The sequence below is a fragment of the Ovis aries genome, chromosome 8, assembly GCF_016772045.2.
Source record: "Ovis aries strain OAR_USU_Benz2616 breed Rambouillet chromosome 8, ARS-UI_Ramb_v3.0, whole genome shotgun sequence".
Lineage (NCBI taxonomy): Eukaryota > Metazoa > Chordata > Mammalia > Artiodactyla > Bovidae > Ovis > Ovis aries.
The window spans coordinates 12,554,348-12,576,623 of record NC_056061.1 but is presented as its reverse complement, the minus strand read 5'-3'; the positions used below and the strand labels follow the sequence as shown (position 1 = coordinate 12,576,623).

At 41.3% G+C, this 22,276-nt stretch overlaps 1 protein-coding gene across 1 annotated transcript; it reads left to right on the top strand.

Annotated features, from left to right (window-relative positions):
• The first annotated feature begins 4,619 nt into the window (after positions 1-4,619).
• Positions 4,620-18,810, top strand: HINT3 (histidine triad nucleotide binding protein 3). Its single transcript, XM_027972326.2, has 5 exons — positions 4,620-5,023; positions 9,190-9,307; positions 12,941-13,010; positions 14,890-15,016; positions 18,051-18,810. The coding sequence occupies exons 1-5, from the start codon at positions 4,823-4,825 to the stop codon at positions 18,081-18,083; spliced, it is 549 nt and encodes a 182-aa protein (XP_027828127.1). The 5' UTR covers positions 4,620-4,822; the 3' UTR covers positions 18,084-18,810.
• The last annotated feature ends 3,466 nt before the right edge of the window (positions 18,811-22,276 follow it).

Genomic DNA, 22,276 nt, shown 5'->3' with positions numbered 1-22,276 from the left:
TTCCAGAAACTGGAAACTCTGAGTTTCCCAGGAACTTTATCCGGTAAATAAGGAAGCCCACCTCCAAACAAATGCAAGAATTTCAAGGTCATTTGGGGGAAAAACCACAGAAAGGTTTTTTTAATTTCTTCAAATCTGTTAGGCAAAATCTGTGATAAACCCTTGGCATGGCTTTCCTGGGTCCTGGGAGGTCTTTTAAAAGTTTAGTCTGAGACCTCCTTATGAAAATGCAGCATAGCCAATTTAAAAGAACCTATATGATCAATTACACTTACATAAGTAATCTGTATTTACTGCCTAAAACTCACCTCCCAGATAGCCCCTTCCTGTAGTTTTGAGTTATTAAAAAGACGTTCTAAGCTTTTTTTTTTTGAAGCTTATTGCTGCAATCTATGCTTAAATAAAGATCAAATGCTCCATGACCTGTGACCAGGCTCTATTAAAAAATTGAGACTTATTCTGTTAATTGTATGGTTGCCCCAATACTTAGCAAAGAGGAATGTTAACTGCTAGAAATTCTCTTTAAAATCATAAAGATTTAATTCTGGCTTTCTAGAAACAGTATAGTTCCCAAGCCAGGTAGCAGTAATCCACTGAAGGATGGATCTTTTGAGAGCCACGGGAACAGCAAAAGCTGATCAAACTGCAAAACAGGCAGCTTGACCACAAGAACCTGATCAAATTATGGTCCTAGTGACTGGCCCTCTTGAACTTCCTAGATTTTCTCAGTATTCCCCACAGGAAGAAGAAAATGCTGAGAAATGGGGCTATGAGAAAGGAAGCACAGGCTGGCCTGAAGGCTCACGAGGCTCTAATCCCTAAGGTTCAACAATGGAAACTCGCTAAGAGCTTGCCTGATGCCAGCCACTGTGACAGGGATGTACTATGGGGCTTGACGCAAAAGGCTCTTCCAGGAAAGGGGCTCCAAAGAACAGTAAAACAAGTAACCCTTGCCTACGATTTGTGTGCCTGTAATAACTCACAAACCCATCCAATCCACGCTTTGCTACTCAGGCTGGTTCAACATCAAGGGACACACACAGGGAAGACTGGCTGGTGGTTAGAGTTCACCCAAATGCCCCCGCGGTGAGGCTATATCTTCTTGTGTATTTGTTGTTATTTTCACAGGATGGGTTGAAGCCTTCCGTACTCTACCTGAAAAGGCTACTGAAGTCTAAGTCCTTTTTAAAAGAAATAATTCCTTGGTTTGAACTTCCCCTCCAGGGCAATAGCAGGCCCCCTTTTATAGCCAAAATCACACAGGGGCTCACATGGGGTCTAGGGACTGATTACAAGCTACATACTTCTTGGCCTCCATACTTGAAGACCTCCAGTCTTCAGGGAAGGTGGAGAAAATGAACCATCCTTTAGAGAAAACCTTAGCAAAGCTCTGCCAAGAGGCTCATGACACTTGCTTCGTCCTGCAGTCCTCGGGGTCCATGTAGTCCCCAGGAGTGGTCTGAGGCTTAGCTCAGAAATGACCAGTGGGAGGCCTTGTCTTAGTACTAGATGTGGAGAAAACCCCTCAAGTCATGAGAGAAGAGCAACACATCTGTGAGCCAGGGGAAAGCCTGTGATGCCTGTTGCAAGCACAGGCATGATCCACAGGTGAGTAAATCGGTGTGTGAGCTGGACTCCCATTCGCAATTGTGCTACTGTGCTGCTGCTTGCATCCTACTGCTTTGCACGGCCACCCTCGCCAGAGAATTAACTCCCTTGTCCATGCTGGTTTAAGGGAAAATTCTCCACCCCCAAGATGCTCTGTTATTGACCCTGTGTGCCCTACTAGTCCATGTAACCAGGAAAAAATAGTGAGAACACTCACTCATCAACATTTCCAAAATCATGTCCAAAAGAGAACATTTAAAATAATGCTGGATATACCATCAACACTCACCACCCCAGCTGGATACTGGCCCTCCCCTTGCATTTCCCCTGATCCTTCCGGTTCCAATATTGATTAACAAAATAAATTGGGGACAGTTGCCACCCCTTCCCTCTCTGCTAGTCACGCTTGCACTTTCCAGGGGGCTATTACAATGCTTTAACCTGAATCCCCTATACAACGACCCAAGGCACGGGGCACGCTATGTTAAACTGCACAAATAGTACTTGTTTCATATGCCTACCCCCCAACCCCCGGCAACTGGAGACAGAATTACACCAGATATTCTGCCTCTTATGTAGGGAGAAACTGTACTTACAACCTCCCGTGTCCTGTTTCAAACTATGGCTCCGTCTTCCTAAACAACATGGAAGGGGAGTGTGAATGGTTGAAAGAAATATCTCATCCACCTGTCAATCCAATTCAACCTGCCTGTGGGACATCGAGCAAATAATGAGCTGGACTACAGTTGTCAACTCTGACAAAACCAACCAGATCACACTGAAGCATTTCATGAAGACCTTTATAACGTGATATAATCTAAATTACCAACATAAAGATTTGTGGTCTCCTAGTTGCATATGTACTAGCAACAGCTATGTCCTTCAGGGACTATCAGGTCTGAACAATCGTAAGACATTCAGAAGGGTTTGCCCCCTTGAAGGGTTTGTTTTCCTCTGAAGACACCCAAAACATCGTGTTATGGAGTTATGCCAGGCCATGCCCTTTTCCCAAGGCCTTCATACTATGGTCTGTAAATGCACTGATGATGTCCACTTCGTGTGAGAGTGTCCTGTATGGTCTATAGGGATAAGAGGGATATTATCTATAATAGGACCAGGCTGGCTCACTCCCAAATCTGGAGAGCAAAAGGAATGATCTTAGCACAGGGCAGGGCTAGTCATAGGACAGGCAGCTCTACACGGAGGCTTAACTTATCATGAAGTAACACTGGGAAATTTCACCCGGACAGTGTGGTTGTGTGATGGAACTGATAGAACAAGCCTTAATGGGACCTAAGACCTCTCTTGTCTCTTTAGCTAATATAGTTCTTCATAATCGCCTGGCTCTTTGTTACTTTCTGGCAGAACAAGGCAGAGTTTGTTTGGTAACTAATACTTCCTGCTGTGCCTGGATCAGTGCAACAGGACAGGTGGATGTTAATATTAAAGAAATACTCACCCATGCAGAACGGCGTCACAATTGTGGCAAGAGCAACACAATCTCACTGTCTGGTCAACACTGACAGGAGCCCTACTCCCAAAGTTAACTTGGTTTCTTCCATTTCTAGGCCCGTTAGTGGCTTTTTTCGGCTCTTGTCTGGTTAATCTTTTGGTTAACTTTGTATCTTCTAGGCTCCAGCAATTTCAAGTTAGGCTCATTATGACTCAAGGGTTTCAATCCATTCCAGCAGAGGGTGGCCCAGGTCCCTACATGTCCTTGAAACAGTCAGCAAGGGACTTCTAAACCTCTAATGTAAGCTAGGGTCTGAGACCCCTTGTCCAGCCAGAAGATGCTTCAGAAGAGGAAAACTTCAGCCCCTTAACCCTTAAAAATAAGGGGTGCAAAAGCTCACAGCGGGGGAATGAGAGAGACTGAGGACTTGGGACCCTTTGCTACAGTGTTTGCATGTGGACAAATGTCTGCTTGAGCAACAGAATATAAAGAAACTAAAGGACTAAAAATAACTGCTTGCAAGTTTTGAGCAAGCTCTAGGGAGTTGGTGATTGACCCAGAAGCCTGGCATGCTGCAGTCCATGGGGTCACAAAGAGTTGGACAGGACTGAGGGACTGAACTGAACTGAAGTACAGCCTGAACAAGTTATAAGCAACAAGGTACAAAAAGACCAAAAACCCAGCTGCTACTTCTGCGATGTCCTGAGCAGAAAGAGGGTGTTAGTATTACTCATGATCCCTGCACACAGCACCCTCAAGAGGGTGGGGGTGGTTGGGCCGACCTACTAAGCCACGTCCCCCCCCACCCCCGCCCGCCGATAGACCCCCAGATCTGGCCCGGCCCTCATCCCATTTAAGGGACCAACTCATGCGCCCCTCCCAACCCAGGGAGCCAGCAAGGGAATGTGTTACTCATTTTTCGCTCTTTCCCGAAGCACAACTCCCAAGAAAGCCCTGCCTGAATTTCTTGTCAATTTCTTGAAGTTTCTAGGTCAATTCCTCGTCAATTTCTATGAAGTTCCGGAATATGTCAGACTATAAACTACAGGATTCCGCATTTATCTGTGTATGAAGAATGAGATAAAGCCCACTATTTTGATCTAGCTGGTGCTGTCAATAATAACAACAAAAGGTAAAAACAGGTGTGAAGTTCTGTTTTGATATTTTGAGCCTTATCACCTAAAATTATCATGGTATTAAATGGATACCCAAAGTATCGAAAATAGTCTGTGTAGAAAACAAAGCTCTAGAAATGTTCATTCTCGTAAAACCTACGAATTAAAAAAAAATTTTTTTTTTAAAATTTTAAGACATCGCTATACACTCGAGGTACTTTATGTTACTGGGCTCAGGGAGAAGACCTTCAATAAGTTCCAGTTGGCCCCCGGGTAGAGCGCGAACGTGAGGTCATCGCGGCGTGGGGCGCGAGCCGGCGTTGTGGCGGAAGTCCTGCGTCGTTACCACCGAGACGCACGGGGATGGGCGGCTGCCGCCGGCGGCGGCGGCTCTTCCGTGCCGCGTCCTTGCGCGCCCCCGAGTGGCAGTCAGCGTGAAGGCCAGCCTCTGGCTTCTGCGGCTTCGCGGCGAGTCGCCTTGCGGCTCCGGTGGCCCTGGATCCGCGCGGTGCCCAGTCCCTGCCCGGCCCAGCGCCAGACAAGGGGCGACGCCTCGAGGTAAAATCTAGGAGGTGCAGGAGGCGAACTCTGCAGGAGGCCCTGTTGTCCCGGAGAAGCCTCTCAGCGGCGCAGACGAGCGGGTGCGATGATGGAGGAGGAGGAATGCGGTTTAGGGAAGTCGTGTGCCCGCTCTGAGCCAGTGGCGGCTGCCCAACCGGCGGGATCCCCAGGGGAGACCCCCGCGGTCACCGCAGAGTCCCCGGAGCTCGCGAACTACAGTAGCAAGTGCGTGTTCTGCCGGATCGCGGCGCACCAGGACCCCGGCACCGAACTCCTGCACTGTGAGGTGGGCTGCGACGCGCGACCCGGCGCGGGTGGGATCCGGAACGCCCTCGGGGGGCTCCGCTTAGGGCGCCTCAGCTTAGGGGGGCCTCGCCGGCGTGGATCGGGTGGGGACGGTCCTGCGTAAATGGAGCTGGAGGAGGCTGGGTGTCCTAGTGATAGAGACAGGCTTGTTTCTCTAGGCGCCGGGAGTGTCGCCAGCCTCGTTTACTGTTCTAAGGGGAGAAAATGTAGAGATAAAACCTCTCTCCGCAGCTGCCAAGGTGGTCGGTGGACAATAGTGACCTCTGATTTTATTAAAGGAACCTCCCCCTGCCCCACCTCCCCCCACTCTTCTAGACACTGCCTTTACATTCTGCAAATACTGATTCTGAAAACAAACTAGTAGAAAATAGATAATGGTGACTGTGACAAGCCCATTTGTTAGATCCGCTGAAAATAGGCTGGCAGAAGTGGTCCGTGGTCACACTATTAGTTAATGCATTCTGATTTCCACAGTTCCTTAGAAGTGTTATTATCAGTTGGGGAAATTTTCAAAGCATTTAGACTTTGCTCAGATATTTTAAAACAGGTATCGGGTAGGTACTTTCGTCTACCTGCTTGACTCGCCTTTAAAGAAACAGTCTTTTGAAAGAATCAGCTCCAAAGATTCTGGGCTTTGTTTTTGTTTTGTAATAATCATTCATTGGTTAAAAGTAAATTGAATTCCTTCTAAGCACTGTTGGAGATTCAGTGCTGAGCAAGGTAAATAAAGGCCAGCAGTCCCTGTCTACATTTTATAACATAAAGGGTGGAGTCAGTACCGACAGAAGAGGCAGCTGATAGTGTGCTCCGTGCTATGGTGAGATGGTTTTACCACCTGCAGTATTTTGCAAGGCCCGTGGGAGGGGCACCTGACCAGATTTGAAGGGTTAGGGAAGACCTTCCAGAGGAAGTGAGACATGAAAAAATAAGCATGGTCAGGTGAGGAGGAGGAGAGAACAATGTCTTGGGTAAAGAGAACCTTCCGCGGTTTGGTCTCTGCCACAGGCGAATAGAAATTCAATCTAACTGGAGCATAGAGTTTGAAGGGGTGAGTGGTAAAAACTGAGGGTGGAGAGGTAGGCGAGGGCCAAGTTATTAAGGCTGTTGTACTTCATGTTAAGCAGTTTGGGCTTTATATGAAGAGTGAGGGGAAGGAAGCGCCACAGTTTATTGCTACTGTTCATGCTGAGTTGGAAGAAAAGGGTTGAGGTCCATGAAAACGTTTGATCTTTGAAAGATCATCTGGTACCCTGGGGAAGGGTGATTTGGAGAGGGCCAGGCTGGAGGCATAGAGACTGGTTATGAAGCTGTTGAGGTAGTCTAGCCTGATTTAAAATGTAGTAATGGGGATGAAGAAAAGCAGATCAATTTAGGAATAATTAGGAGTCTGACAATGGAGAGGTCTGCATCGCTAGCCCAGATGATAGGAACTGCCAGCTTATAGGTGGAAATTGAAAAGAGGGAAATTAATAAGATCACCTAGGACATATTTTTAGGGTAGTGAAGGGATCCCTGCACAGAACTCTAAAGAACACTAACATCGTAAGAGAAAGGCAGAGGATGAAGACCTGAAAAGGGGACAGAGAAACTAGGAAAGCGAAGAGAGAGGAATATGTTGAGAAGATAGGAACTGGCAGCAATAGCTACCTTCCCTCATCCTCATATCTGGGTTGGATGACTCTCCAGTATGCATGCAGAGAGACCAACTTAGATTAGAACTAGTTTTGTCCCCGGGGTAATGACCGCTGACCTTCAGGAGAACAACTGCAGTGCAGTGATGAGGCAGTGGGCAGATCGTTGATAAAAACCTTGAGATTCAACCTAAAACATTGAAGACAGCAAAGACAGACGACTTCTGAAGGAAGTTTGGCAGTCTTGGGGAGAAGGGAGAGATAGTGGTAACTACAGGAGGTGGTGGAGTTAAGAGAAAGTTTTATAAAACAGGGAAGTCTTTGGTGTGCTTAAATCACGATGGGCAGGTACCAATGGAGAGATGTTTAAACTGGCCGCAAGAGGTAGAGCTTTGTCCCTGGTAGAGAGGAATTTAGTCCCCTGTCCATTACTCAGTATTTACATGAGTGCCTTCTGTGTGCCAGACACTGCTGGAGGCATTGGGATACAGCAACAAATAAAATGAGCAAAACTCCCCGTCCTCGTGGCGCTTACATTCCACTCACAGGAAATAGACAATAAGCAACATAATAAATAAAATCCATAGTTTCTTAGATGGGGAACAACAAAAGAGAAAAGGGATGCAGTTTTAAAGTTTTAGGAAGGAAATGCTTCGCCAAGAAGGTGGCATTTGAGGCCTTCCCTAGTAGTCCAGTGGTTAAGAATCCACCTGCTAATGCAGGGGACACGGGTTTGATCCCTGGTCGGGGAACTAAGATCTCACGTGCCCTGGAACAGCTGGGCCCGTGCACCACAACTACTGAGCTGGAGCCCATGCCTGTGTGCCTCAACAAAAGCGTCCATATAACACAACAGAGATCCTGTGTGCTACAGCTAAGATCTGATGCAGCCAAATAAATTTTAGATGAGCAGTATGGATACTGACCACTTTACGGCAAATAGATGGGGAAACAGTGACAGACCTTATTTTTTTGGGCTCCAGAATCACTGCAGATGGTGACTGCAGCCATGAAATTAAAAGACACTTGCTCTTTGGAAGAAAAGCTATGACCAACCTAGACAACATATTAAAAAGCAGAGACATTACTTTGCCAACAAAGGTCAAAGCTAGTCAAAGCTATGGTTTTTCCAGTAGTCATATGGATGTGAGAGTTGGACTATAAAGAAAGCTGAGTGCCAAAGAATTGATGCTTTTGAACTGTGGTGTTGGAGAAAACTCTTGAGAGCCCCTTGGACTGCAAGGAGATCCAACCAGTCCATCCTAAAGGAAGTCAGTCCTGAATATTCATTGGAAGGTCTGAGGCTGAAGCTGAAACTCCAATACTTTGGCCACCTGATGTGAGGAACTGACTCATTTGAAAAGACCCTGATGCTGGGAAAGATTGAAAGCGCCAGGAGAAGGGGACCACAGAGGATGAGATGGTTGGGTGGCATCACCAACTCAATGGACATGAGTTTGGGTAAACTCCAGGAGTTGGTAATGGACAGGGAGGCCTGGCGTGCTGCAGTCCATGGGGTCACAAAGAGTCAGACACGACTGAGCGACTGAACTGAACTGATGGATACTGATAAGGGAGTTCATGATACATGTACAATTGCCTTTCATCATTATTCTTGTTGAAATCAAGATTATTGGTATGCATATGAGGCCCTTGTCCCAGTTGAATTTTAGTTCTTGGAATGGAGAACTAATGAGCAACAGTGCATTCTGTCATTGTTTCTGAGGGAAACTATGATTATTGATACTGATTTTAGTTTTTACTTAATTTTTAAGTATGAGAAATTGAATAAGCTTATTTAGGGAATATAGATTTTTCTCTTGGAAAAGCTTGAAACTCAAATGTTAATAGGTTGAAAGATTCACTGTTTTGTTTCTATTTTGTTTTTCCTTACATTGCTGTATAGAGTGTATAAAACAGAAAAGAGATGCCATACATATCTTAGCACAATATACTGGAGTTTGTTTTCAATATTTTGAGTCTTTTTTAATGCTGTAAAGTGGCAAATTAAAAAAAAATTTTGTAGAAAAAGCTTTAAAATGTAATCCCATGTAGATGCTAGATGATGCTATAATTGAAGAAAATGTGACTTTAGAAAAAAACTAAATTTAAAATATTTATCAAACCTGCTTTGATTCTGTAGTCAAACCTTTAAAAGTACATATTAGGAGGAGACAAACCTTAGGGTAGAGATGGAGAAATATATAATGAGATTTAAAAAAAATTTTGGATTATAGTAATGAATTTAATAGCTTCATTCATAATTGTTTCCTTGAAATTGACTTTATATAAGTCTTTTTCTTCTCTGGGATAAATGAGTGTCTCATGAAAGAAGCTAAAGCTTGTCTTTATGGATATAATGCATAATCACAAAATTGCCCAATGGAGATTAGCTGTAACATAAGTACCATTTCCATATCAGACTGAGATTTATGATGTTTAATACATGCCTCAACTGCATTAGGAAATTCTTTTTAAAAATTCACTAACAAATGACACTTTTTTTTTCCTTTAGAATGAAGACCTAGTTTGCTTCAAAGATATCAAGCCAGCAGCACCTCATCATTATCTTGTGGTGCCAAAGAAGCATTTTGAAAACTGCAGATATCTAAAGAAAGATCACATAGAACTCAGTAAGTGGATGGTGGCATTCTTCACAGTCATATCATCTTGAACTGGCATCAGTGATGGCAGTGACAGTTGAAATAGGTTAGACAGGTATTGTGATAAAGGAGCATGTGGCTTTTTAAACTTTCATTATGAAAAATTTCCAATATATACAAAATTAAAGAAAATATTTAGTATAACCTTTACATACTTATCATCAAACCTCAACATTTATTAACTCGTGGCCAGGCTCAGTAGTTGTGGCACACGGGCCTAACTGCTCTGTGGCACGTGGATCGAACTTATTTCTCCTGCGCTGGCAGGCAGACACTTTACCACTGAGCCATCAGGGAAGCCCCTTAAGTATTTACTTTGTTTTTTTTTTAAGAGGAAGAAATGTGTTTATGCTTGCTTTTCTTTTTCTAATATTTCTTCTCGAAAGCTTTTATAACTGTGCAAATCAAATGTTACTAATTTTGAAGCAGCATAGTAGATGTTTTGGATTTCATTTTATAAAACTATTTTTACTGATTTTGTGTATATTTGAATATCTTCATAATAAACCTTTAAAAGTCCTTGCAATTAATTTTTTATAGTCTTTAAAGTTGGGAAAATAATAACCATATAGAAGAGCTTAGTAACAGTGTCAAGCCCTGTGACTATAATTAACATTAATAGAACTTCACCTAACTATAGAATACATATTTTTTTGTGAGCACATGTTAACCAAGATATATTCTGGACAATAAATAAAGTCTCAGTACATTTTCAAATGATCAAAACCTTATATGTTGTCTGATGACAATGGAATTACATTGTCATTACATTACACTTTTAAGTAACTTCTAAATAGTTCAATATTTTGAATTGATTGGTAATAGAAACATATATCAAAGGATTATAGAATGTAGCTAAAGTGTATAGAGTAAAATTTATAGCTTTAAGTGCTTATGTTAGAAAGGGAGGTATAAAATCAATGATCTGTTTTCAGTTTAGGACACTAGAAAGAGGCGAGCAAAATCAGATCAAAGTAAGCATAAAGAAGGAAATAATAGAGCAGATATCAATGAAACAGGAACGAGACAATTGGTTTTGCTTTAATGTAGTTTGGATCTGATTTTAGTGAATGCATAACATGATGGTCATGTCTTCTCAATGATCTATTTTTATCATTATAAAATGTTCCTTTTTAATCTCTGAAAGTACTTCTTGTGTCTATTTTGTATGATATTAATTTAGATACTCCCAACTTTCTTATTAGGAGAAGGCAGGGGCACCCCACTCCAGTACTCTTGCCTGGAAAATCCCATGGACAGAGGAGCCTAGTAGGCTGCAGTCCGTGGGGTCACTGAGAGTTGGACACGACTCAGTGACTTCACTTTCATGCACTGAAGAAGGAAATGGCAACCCACTCCGGTGTTCTTGCCTGGAGAATCCCAGGGACGGCGGAGCCTGGTGGGCTGCCGTCTGTGGGGTCGCACAGAGTCGGACACGACTGAAGCGATTTAGCAGCAGCAGTAGCAGCAACTTTCTTATTACTTACTGTTAGCCTTGGGCATCTTTTTCTATCCTTGTGTTGTTGTTGTTTAGTCATTAAGTTGTATCCAACTCTTTGAGACCCCGTGGACTGTAGCCTGTCAGGCTTCTCTGTCCGTGGGATTTCCCTGGCAAGAACACTGGAGTGGGTTGCCATTTTCTTTTCCACTGGAGCTTTCCTACCGAGGGATGGACGCTGTGTCCCCTGCATTGGCAGGCGGATTCTTTACCACTGAGCTGCCAGGGAAGCCTCTTCTATCCTTTACTTATAATAAATTGAATATGTATATTTAAAGACGTGAAGATAGCAATGTAATTGCGTCTGGCATTTAAAAAAAACAACATAATGTGGAAATCGCTGTCTTTTAATAGGAGCATTTAGTTCAGAAACATTTAATATAACTATTGACATAGTTGGATTTAGGTCTGCCATCTTGCCATTTGTTTTCTATTTGTCCCACTTGCTTTTTGTTGCCCTGTTTCTTCTTTCCTGCCTTTCTGTGGTTGATCAAACATACTTTTTTTTTTTCAAGCATACTTTTAATATTCCACTTTAATTTTTCTCCTGTCATTTTAGCCAATTTTCTTTGTATTTTTTTGAAGTAGTTGCTATAGTGAAATTAAAACACACATCCTGCAATTAAAACAGCCTACTTAGAGTTAGCATTGTATCAATTCAAAATATGAGAAACTTTGCAACACTTTGTAGTGTTATTGTCATTTATATTTCATCTATATACTTTATAATGCCATGTTACTGTTAAAATGATTAAATAGTCATATGTCCTTTAAAGAAATTAAAAGAAAAAACAGTCTTTTATTTATTCAAATGTTTGGCATCTTGGGGGTATTTTTTTTCTCAAATTATACTTTCGAGAATGGTTTTAATGTTGAAAGCAAAAGCAAGTTGAATAATCACACAGGTCTCCATACTGAACCAGAAACTAGGCAACGTTCTTCTGAATATTTTCAGTTTAATTTGTCATCCAATTAAGATCTCTGGACTAGATTTATGGTGCTAAAAGTCCTTCTCTATCTTATTACATGGACTACCATCTCTATCTTATTACACGCTTCTACCATCTCTCTCTTCTTACTTTAAAATTTTTTCATTGAAGTATAGTTGATTTTCAATACTGTGTTAGTTTCAGGTATACAGCATAGCGATTCAGTTATACGTGTATGTATATATATTCTTTTTCAAATTCTTCTTCCTTACAGGTTATAACAAAATACTGAGTGTAGTTCCCTGTGTTATACAACAGTAGGTCCCTGTTGGTTATCTGTTTTACATATAGTAATGTATGTATGTTAATCTCAGCCTCCTAATTTAACCTTACCCCACCCCCTCGAATCTTGGGAGTCTTGTGAAAGAAAACAAGATACAGTCTCGCTTAGGCTTTTTTTTTTGACTGAATGGTACCGACCTTGTCATGGAAGCCTTCCCACTCAAGCCTGATTTAAGAGAAGCAAACTGATAGCAATGATTTTAAACCTCTTTTAAAACTATCCTCTGCAGATTCTCTCACTTCTTCCCTTTGTAAATGCTTGATTACACCAATTCAGAAACAAAAGGGATCTGAAGTTTGGCATTGTGCTTGAAGGTACCAGGTTGCCAAAAATGTTTTAATGGGGAAGCATATCCCATCTGAAGCCCGTGAGACACTGAGACTAAGATGCTAAGGCAGATGAGAGTTTAGAAGAAAAACAAACATTTAGTCACAGCGGGGCTAGTATAAAGCGGTGTCATATTCCTAATTTGAGTTCAAAAGCAAGTTCAAAGTTCTCTTGTCTTCTTAACTCAGACAAGTTTTGTATAGATACTTGGTTTCCTTATGATTAGAATTAGACCACAGTAGGATCAGATGTCCTGTGGTATCACTTGATAATATCCCTCAAGAGCTGTTTAGAGTCAGCTCTTGTGTGGTAGTTTGTGATAGGTTGCACCTTCGTTTGAGGTGTTGATCAGCAAACGTCATAGTAACTTAGAGCTGTTGAAGAAGTCTTTAAATGTGTATCCATTTGATATGACTTTTTACTAGGATCTAAAAGTTTGGGTTAATAACTAGGGAATGAACTTAACGTCTCCTAGAGCATAATGTAGTTTCTTTCCTGTTTTACAGTTGAGAACATGGTGACTGTTGGAAAAGCCATTCTAGAGAGGAATAATTTCACTGATTTTGCAAATACAAGGTTCGTATATTTCCATATAGAAACCAATACATACAGTTTGTTTTCCTCAAATGTTATTTCCTCGGGAAAATGAAAGTAGAGATGCAGAGTTCATGGTCTAAATGCAGTTTTCCTGAAAGTGAACATATTGTTCACTAGTAAATTTAATGAACAGAACTTCTTTTCACATCTCAGCATCTTCTAATAATTGCCACTTGCAGTTTGGACAGACAGGTATATTCAAGCAGTGGGCAGGGAAAATTAGTCTTTTGTTGAGTATGTGCATTCCGATAAAACTGTGTATAAATTGAATTTCCTTAGGGAAAAAAATCTAACTTTTAGTATTCAAGAAACTTAAAAGTGATGACAAAGTTTGTTTAGTGATAGTAAGGAAATGACCACTTTATTTAGGAGAAAGCATGCCATCTACTGGTCATGTCTTAGAACTAAGGACTCCCGACTTCTACTCAGTGTCCAGTGACTCGGCATTTTTTAGGAAAATTAAACAGAATATGATAAGAACTGAAAGTGAAAGTGAAGTCGCTCAGTTGTGTCCGACTCTTTACCACCCCATGGACTGTAGCCTACCAGGCTCCTCCATCTATGGGATTTTCCAGGCAATAGTCCTGGAGTGGATTGCCATTTCCTTCTCCACGGGATTTTCCCAACCCAGGGATCGAACCTAGATCTCCCGCATTGTAGACAGACGCTTTACCGTCTGAGCCACCAGGGATAAGAATGGAAGTAAGACATAATGCCAGCTCAGAATTCATAAGAGTTATACAGTGCCATAATATTCTGTGAAAGCTTTTCTTGATGAAGGCTTTATCTTACTGTGAACTTCAACATGAGGAAGAACTGTGTGAATACTCTGAAGTTCATGTAGAAAAACAGTGGAAGAGTTGTTTGAGTGGTAATCTGTCTACCTTCAGTTCAGTTCAGTCGCTCAGTCGTGTCCGACTCTTTGCGGCCCCATGAATCGCAGCACGCCAGGCCTCCCTGTCCATCACCAACTCCCGGAGTTCACTCAGACTCACGTCCATCGAGTCAGTGATGCCATCCAGCCATCTCATCCTCTGTCGTCCCCTTCTCCTCCTGCCCCCAATCCCTCCCAGCATCAGAGTCTTTTCTAATGAGTCAACTCTTCGCATGAGGTGGCCAAAGTACTGGAGTTTCAGCTTTAGCATCATTCCTTCCAAGGAAATCCCAGGGCTGATCTCCTTCAGAATGGACTGGTTGGATCTCCTTGCAGTCCAAGGGACTCTCAAGAGTCTTCTCCAACACCACAGTTCAAAAGCATCAATTCTTCAGCACTCAGCTTTCTTCACAGTCCAACTCTCACATCCATACATGACCACTGGAAAAACCATAGCCTTGACTAGACGGACCTTAGTCGGCAAAGTAATGTCTCTGCTTTTGAATATACTATCCAGGTTGGTCATAACTTTCCTTCCAAGGAGTAAGCGTCTTTTAATTTCATGGCTGCAATCATCATCTGCAGTGATTTCGGAACCCCTAAAAATGCAGTCTGACACTGATCCCACTGTTTCCCCATCTATTTGCCATGAAGTGATGGGACCGAATGCCATGATCTTCATTTTCTGAATGTTGAGCTTTAAGCCAACTTTTTCACTCTCCTCTTTCACTTTCATCAAGAGGCTTTTTAGTTCCTCTTCACTTTCTGCCATAAGGGTGGTGTCATCTGCATATCTGAGGTTATTGATACTTTTCCCGGCAGTCTTGATTCCAGCTTGTGTTTCTTCCAGTCCAGCGTTTCTCATGATGTACTCTGCATAGAAGTTAAATAACCTGTTTTGGGTATCCTTAATATTTATGTGTTTTAACCTGAAAATGTAGTTGTAAACTAATCTGTCAGCTACCTCGTACTTTTCTGTTTCAGAATGGGTTTCCATGTGTCACCATTCTGTTCCATTGCCCACTTGCACCTTCATGTTCTGGCACCAGCTGATCAGCTGAGCTTCATGTCAAGATTGGTTTATAGAGTGAATTCCTATTGGTTTATCACAGTGAGTATTATTGTTACGCTAGCAGCATACAAAAATATTTGTCCTTTTGGTTGTAGTTTTTCTTTTCTTGGCAACAGTAGACATTTACACTTCTTATAGATTTGGTCATCTGTTTTAATGTACTATTTGCACATATCCAAAATAATCTTTTTAATTTGGGGGACTTTCCAGGTCATCAGATCTGTAGGAAGAGATACCGTGGTGAAGGCTCTGAATTGTAAGCAGAGGATATGATATAGAAGTTTGTAGCATTAATAGTTCTGAATTCTGGCTCCATTAGTTATTCAAGTGACCATGTGCAAGTTACTTAAACTTTTTAAGGCCCAAGCTTTTTGTCTACTGACTTACGGTTAATAGTGCCTGCCTCCAGGGTTCAGAAGAGGATTGATTATTTAATTAACATGGTGCAGTGGTAAGGAGTCCGCCTGCCAATGCAGGAGGTGCAGGAGCCAAAGGTTTGATCCCTGGATCAGGAAGATCCCGTGGAGAAGGAAATGGCAACCCGCTCCAGTATTCTTGCCTGGAAAATTCAGTTGACAGAGGAGCTAGGTAGGCTGTAGTCCATGGGGTTGCAAAGAGTTGGACACAACTGAGTGACTAAGCACACACACACACAAACACACACATGTGCACAAAGTGCTCAAAACTGTACCTTGCAGATAGTAAGGGCTCAGTAAATGCAGCCTCTCTCATCATTAGCCTCTTTGTAGAAACAGAGGCAAGTAGCATCAGCTGCTAAACCTGAAGTTGAAGCTGTGAGTCTAAAAAACTGCAGAATTCTGCTTTGCTAGAGCAACAGTAGAATAGAATTCTACTGATTATAAGCTTGTAACCTGACAGTCAAGCTTTGTTATTAAATGACTCTGTCTTTCCAGGGCCACTTGACTAGTAATTTACCAGTTTCTTATATGTCCATGATGATAAGGTGACCTGTAGCAGCTAAATCTGAAAAACCATCAAATTACAAATTAAGTAATTACCATTAGTTAATATATATTATTATTATAGCCATATTACAGAAGAAATGAAAATACATTTGATTTTGAGAAACTTCGTATTTCAGACTTATTATCTCTTTCTTCAACTTGTCCAGATTATTTTATTTAATTAAAAATATATTTAAGATGTATGTGTGTGCATGCTAAGTTGCTTCAGTCATGTCCAACTCTGTGTGACCCCATGGGCTGTAACCTGCCAGGCTCCTCTGTCCATGGAATTTTCCAGGCAGGAATACTGGCGTGGATAGCCATACCTTCCTCTAAGGGATCTTCCTAACCTAGGAATCGAATCCCCGTCTGTTTCACCTCCTGCACTGGCAGATGAGTTCCTTACCACTGGAGCCACCTGGGAAGCCAAGACGTATGTGTACTTCAGATTAAAAAACTGGACATTTTGTGGGAAGCTGGTGTGGTCTCTTTAAAAGATTGGTATGATAAAAAAGAGGCATTCTTAAAAAAATCTGTATTTCTAATTTTCTATATTATGTCTTATAATAAGACAATTTAAATATATTTTTATAATTTCTAAACTGTATTCCTTACAAGATTTTTTAGTTGGGAAAAAAATGAATGAACAAAGTTATATCTGTTAATGGTTCATCCTGGGAATCTGAACTCTTCTTAAATATAGATATTAAGTATATATTATGAGACTCTGAAAAAATAAAAATAAAGATGTTAACATTTATTCTGAAATCTTATATAGTATTCCAGATATATAAGATGACTGAGTAAAGTATCTGAAATAATTTAACTAGAAGACCTTAGTTTTTATTCTTTTTTAAACAGATTTTTTTTTTTAAAGAATTTTAGGTTCACAGCAAAATTGAATTGAAAGTTCAGAGCGTTCCCATATATCCTGTGTCCCCACGTACTCACAATCTCTCCCACTATCAACATTGTACACCACAGTGACAAATTTGTTATAATCCGTGAAACTACATTGATATCATTATCTCTCAAAGTCCATAGTTTTTATTAGGGTTCATTCTTTGTGTAGTATATACTGTGGCTTTGGACAAATGTATCATAACATATATCCAACACTGTAGTACCATGCAGAGTAGTTAAAGTGCCCTAAAAATCCTCTGTGCCCTGATCGTTCGTTTCTCCCTGCCCCTTAACCTCTGGTAACCACTGATTTTTTTTTTTAAGTCTCCAGTTTTGCCTTTTCCAGAATATCATATAGTTAGAGCCATATTGTATATAGCCTTTTCACTTCTTTCACTTAGTAAAATGCTTTTCAAGTTCCTCCATATAGAGTTTACTTCTTGATTTTTAGAAAAACAGTTCTTACTGAGCTTTGGCTGTGCTGGGTCTTGGTTGCTGCACGGGCTTTTCTCTAGTTGTGGTGAGGGGGAGCCGCTCTCTGCTCATTGCGGTGGCCTGTCTGTGGAGCACAGGCTCTAGGGTGCACGGGCTTCCGCAGTCCTGGCACGTGGGCTCGGGACACCGGCTTCCGCAGTTGTGGCACGTGGGCTCGGGACACCGGCTTCCACAGTCCTGGCACGTGGGCTCGGGACACGGGCTTCCGCAGTCGTGGCACGTGGGCTCGGGACACAGGCTCCGGCAGTCGTGGCACGTGGGCTCGGGAGTTGCAGCTCCTGGGCTCTGGAGAGCAGGCCAGTGGTTGTGGTTCACAGGCTCAGTGGCCCCACAGCCGGCGGGACCCTCCCTGGCCAGGGGTTGAACTCTTGTCCCCGGCATGTGCAGGTGGGTTCTTTTACTGCTGAGCCACTAGGGAAGCCCCCTTAGTTTACTTTCTAAAACTTTAGTGTGATGTATTTCTTTTTCTTTTTGAAACTTTCTGACAAATAGGCAATGTGGATAAAAATCTGCCTATTTATATACAAAATATTAAATAAACACCTTTACCATAGTTTAAAACCAACTGAGAGTTTTTGTAAGATTTTTAGGAAAAGAATATGTAGTATCCAGCTCTTCTGTTGTGGCTTATTATAATAGAAGTGCCAGTAAAATTATTTCATATAGGCTATGATAATTAGACTAAAGATATGGTATTTTTTTAATTACAGGCTGATTATTTGATTGAAAGACTAAGAACATGAAAATGTCAACAGTGGAAGATTTCCTAATCTTGGCTCAACATAGACTAATATTTTCGTCTCTTTGAAGTCTAATTACAGTTGTAAGGTTCACTGGGTTTTATGAGAAGCTATTACTGGGCAGCCTTAAATTGTTTCTTCGTGTTTGTTTCCTGAAATGTGTGATGTAGTCATATAAATTCTTTGTCATTGACTTTGTCTTAATGGTTCCTTGTCTAAAGTATAAGATACTCTAGATAAAGTCCTATTAAAACAAATTCTGTTAATCAAGAAGGGCTCTGTATTTTTTTAAGAAATTCAAATATTTTTATTTCTCAGTAAGTAGTCAGTTATAATACTCTTGCCTGGAAAATCCCATGGGTGGAGGAGCCTGGTAGGCTGCAGTCCTTGGAGTCACTAGGAGTCAGACACGACTGAGTGACTTCACTTTCACTTTTCACTTTCATGCATTGGAGAAGGAAATGGCAACCTACTCCAGTGTTCTTGCCTGGAGGATCCCAGGGATGGGGGAGCCTGGTGGGCTGGCGTCTATGGGGTTGCACAGAGTCGGACACGACTGAAGCGACTTAGCAGTCAGTTATAATAGTGATTTATTTATGAAGAATAAACTGGTGTAAAAGTACTTTGTTGGAAACTTTGTTATATGAAGGAGAGAAATAAATTACTTATTGATTGTTCTGTAATTTTACATGTAAAATTTCAAAATAAAGAGCACCATACTACACAGTGATCTCTGATCTTGATGGAAAGAATTGTATGCGTGTCACTTTTTACTGACTTCAGGTGCTGGTTTTCACTTCCTGAAACCTAGCATCTTTGTAATAAATTGATACTGAAAGCTATATAGTATATATAAAATAACTTCTCTCTAACAGTGAATTTGCTACAGCAAATCAATTTGGTTATCCAAGAGAATTCATTGTAATGGAATTTTACCTGTAAGAATATAAATGGGGAAGAAACATGAAGTGGTTTTATTAATATATTAAAAACTGGAGGAAGCTGCTGCTTGATAATTTGTCTACTATACCAAAGGAAAATTAGAATTACAAAGTGATTAGACCTGTCTTTTATCATGAACAAGCCCTGACTTGAAAGTAGAGATGGATAGGTGCGGATGAGAAGACTTACTTTAATAATACATTAAATACATTAATATTATTGATAAATCATTTCATGAGACATATTTCTTCAGAAATTGTCTTTTGGTGCTAACCTACACTAATAGTAGTGAATGTGAATGAGAAATAAGCGCTGAAAGCTGATCTTACGTTGTGCCAGTGTGTAATTGTACCATGTACACGAATATAAATGAACATAAGGATTAAAGTATTGATCTTAGAAATAATCCAAGAAGACTAGTTTTTTTTTTCTTCCTTTTTGGGGTGCATTATATTAAACATAGTTTTCAGTAATGAAATACTTATTATAATTACAGTGTTTTTCAATATTGTCTAGTTCATTTATTCATTCAACAAACATTTGCTGAGCATTTAACTTGTACCAGGCACTGCCAGGATCAGGAAATATAGAAGTGAGAAAGGACCATCTGCCTTTAATTGCCAATACAAGGATCAGACAAAACCAGTGGGTAAAAGTTGGTATGTTAAGTATCAGAATGTCCGTAGCGGAGTCTGTGGAGAGGGCCACACTGGAGACGGGTGGCAGTGGAACTAAGTGTTCGTGACTCAGTGTTTGGCAGGTGGACCGTGGAGGTTAAGGCCGAGAGACCAACGTGCACTTTCCTTGGGTTTTGCCTCCATTACTATTTACTTTACAATTGAATATCTGGATTCCATTGTATTCTCTAGAGGTGGAGAGAGGGCTTATGGGCTCTCAAAATCATATTTACGAGTTTTTCAGCACTACTGTATTAAGTAGCTTGCTGAGCACCTATGCAGATTCACAGTTACACGTTCCTATAAATCAGTTCCGGAGAAGGCAATGGCAGCCCACTCCAGTACTCTTGCCTGGAAAATCCTATGGACAGAGGAGCCTGGTAGGCTGCAGTCCATGGGGTTGCTAAGAGTCAGACATGACTGAGCGACTTCACTTTCACTTTTCACTTTCATGCATTGGAGAAGGAAATGGCAACCCACTCCAGTGTTCTTGCCTGGAGACTCCCAGGGACAGGGGATCCTGGTGGGCTGCTGTCTATGGGGTCGCACAGAGTCGGACACGACTGAAGTGACTTAGCAATAAATCAGTTCAGCTGTGACCAGCTTCTTCAGGAAAGGAGTTTTCAACATGTGGAATGTGTTGTGCTTTGTGACCTTGTAGTGACATAATGGACAGTATTATGATAATAACGTAAAGGTATTTAAGGAATTCTCAGAATTCTCAGATGCCCCATGGGCTTCACAAAAAATGTTGATTAGCCATTTGATTTAATTTATATGGGATTATACCCTCTCATAGTAAGCTTTTTTCCTTTGCTGGAAAACCCTTGGAGCCTTAAATTTTTAGTGGCACTTCTGTCAAGATTAATAATCGAATTATGACAACTGAAATTCATTCAGATTTTGCAGTAGTTTAATTACTAGGTTTATTTAAGTATATAGTTTATTTATTAGGTTTATTTAAGTATATAGTTTAATTATTAGTTTCTTTAATTATTAATATTTGGTAACTCTAGCTGCTACAGTTATAACATTAGCTCAGTACAAATGCTAATTCATAACCTGTCTTAAAAATGTTTATAGTAGTATCAAGAGGATTATTAATGCATGTTGTGATACTATTTTTGGTAACCGGAATTTTAAAATTATTAACAATGAACTGTTTCAAACTGTTTACTTAGCTAAATTTCTGCTAAATAAATATGGAAAAAATATTGTGTGAAATTTTGTCTCTCTGGGCTTAAAAAAAATTTTTGTTTTTAAAAGATTTTGCTTTTTTAGAGTAGTTTTAGGTTCATGGTGGAATTGGGAGAAAGGTACGTAGACTTCTTATACTTCCTGTCCCCACAATATTCAGGGCCTCTCCCATTATCAAGGTTCCCCACCAGAGTGGTGCATTTGTTATTAATACAACTGATTAACTTACACTGACACATCAAAATCACCCCAGAGTTCGTAGTTTATCTTAAAGTTTACCCTTGGTGTGGTACATTCTGTGGGTTTGGACAAATACATAATGAATGACATGTAGGGGCTTCCCAGTTGCCCAGTGGGTAAAGAATCCACCTGCAATACAAGAGATCTGTTTAATCCCTGGGGCAGGAAGATCCCCTGGTGGGCACAGCGACCCAGACCAGTCTTCTCGCCTGGAGGATCTCATGGACAGAGGAGTCTGGTGGGCTACAGTCCATTGGGGTTGCAGAGTTAGACACAACTGACTCGACCGAGCACGCAGGGGCGCTCCCTAATGACATGTATGACATGTAATGACATGTATCCCATTATGGTATCACACGAACTGTTTAGAAGGAAGCTGAAACAAAAATCAGTTCATTCTTGTAAGTGCCCAAAGTCTCTGCCTTTCCAGACACTCATCCTCTCTTGCCTTGAATGTTACTAGAATCTGTTAACTGGGCTTTCTGTTCCCATTATTGGTTCCGTTCTAACACAGCCTCCATCAGAGTCCATTCTAAATTGCTGACCTGATTATGCAATTTTCTTTCTTATGAAAATGCCCATTTACCATCAAGATTATTCAGCAACCTTTTCAGCTTTATCTCCTGTACTCATAGTCCACATACCAGACGTTTTTTACTATTTCAACTAAACTGAGCACACCTTTGAAAATCTGTTCACTTTTAAAGGCCAGGTTAAAATGTTACCTCCTTGCTGCTGCTGCTGCTGCTAAGTCGCTTCAGTCGTGTCCCAGAGATGGCAGCCCACCAGGCTCTCCCGTCCCTGGGATTCTCCAGGCAAGAACACTGGAGTGGGTTACCATTTCCTTCTCCAATGCATGAAAGTGAAAAGTGAAGTCGCTCAGTCATGTCCGACTCCTAGCGACCCCATGGACTTCAGCCTTCCAGACTCCTCCATCCATGGGATTTTCCAGGCAAGAGTACTGGAGTGGGGTGCCATTGCCTTCTCCATACCTCCTTAGGGAAGTCATGTCTATACTGCCCATCCCCAACCACAGCATTATTAAATGTACCATCAGCTGTGGTCCATGACATTTTATTTTCCTAGCATAGACCTTACACAGTCTAGCCAGGAAATATAGTGTAATTCTTGCCATTGGAT

Excerpts from the sequence above, each read along its gene's own strand:
- HINT3 (XM_027972326.2), top strand. The coding sequence starts at position 4,823 with ATGATGGAGGAGGAGGAATGCGGTTTAGGGAAGTCGTGTGCCCGCTCT. Across the intron at positions 9,308-12,940 it reads GAAAGATCACATAGAACTCA|TTGAGAACATGGTGACTGTT; the intron begins GTAAGTGGATGG and ends CCTGTTTTACAG. Across the intron at positions 13,011-14,889 it reads ACTGATTTTGCAAATACAAG|AATGGGTTTCCATGTGTCAC; the intron begins GTTCGTATATTT and ends TTTCTGTTTCAG.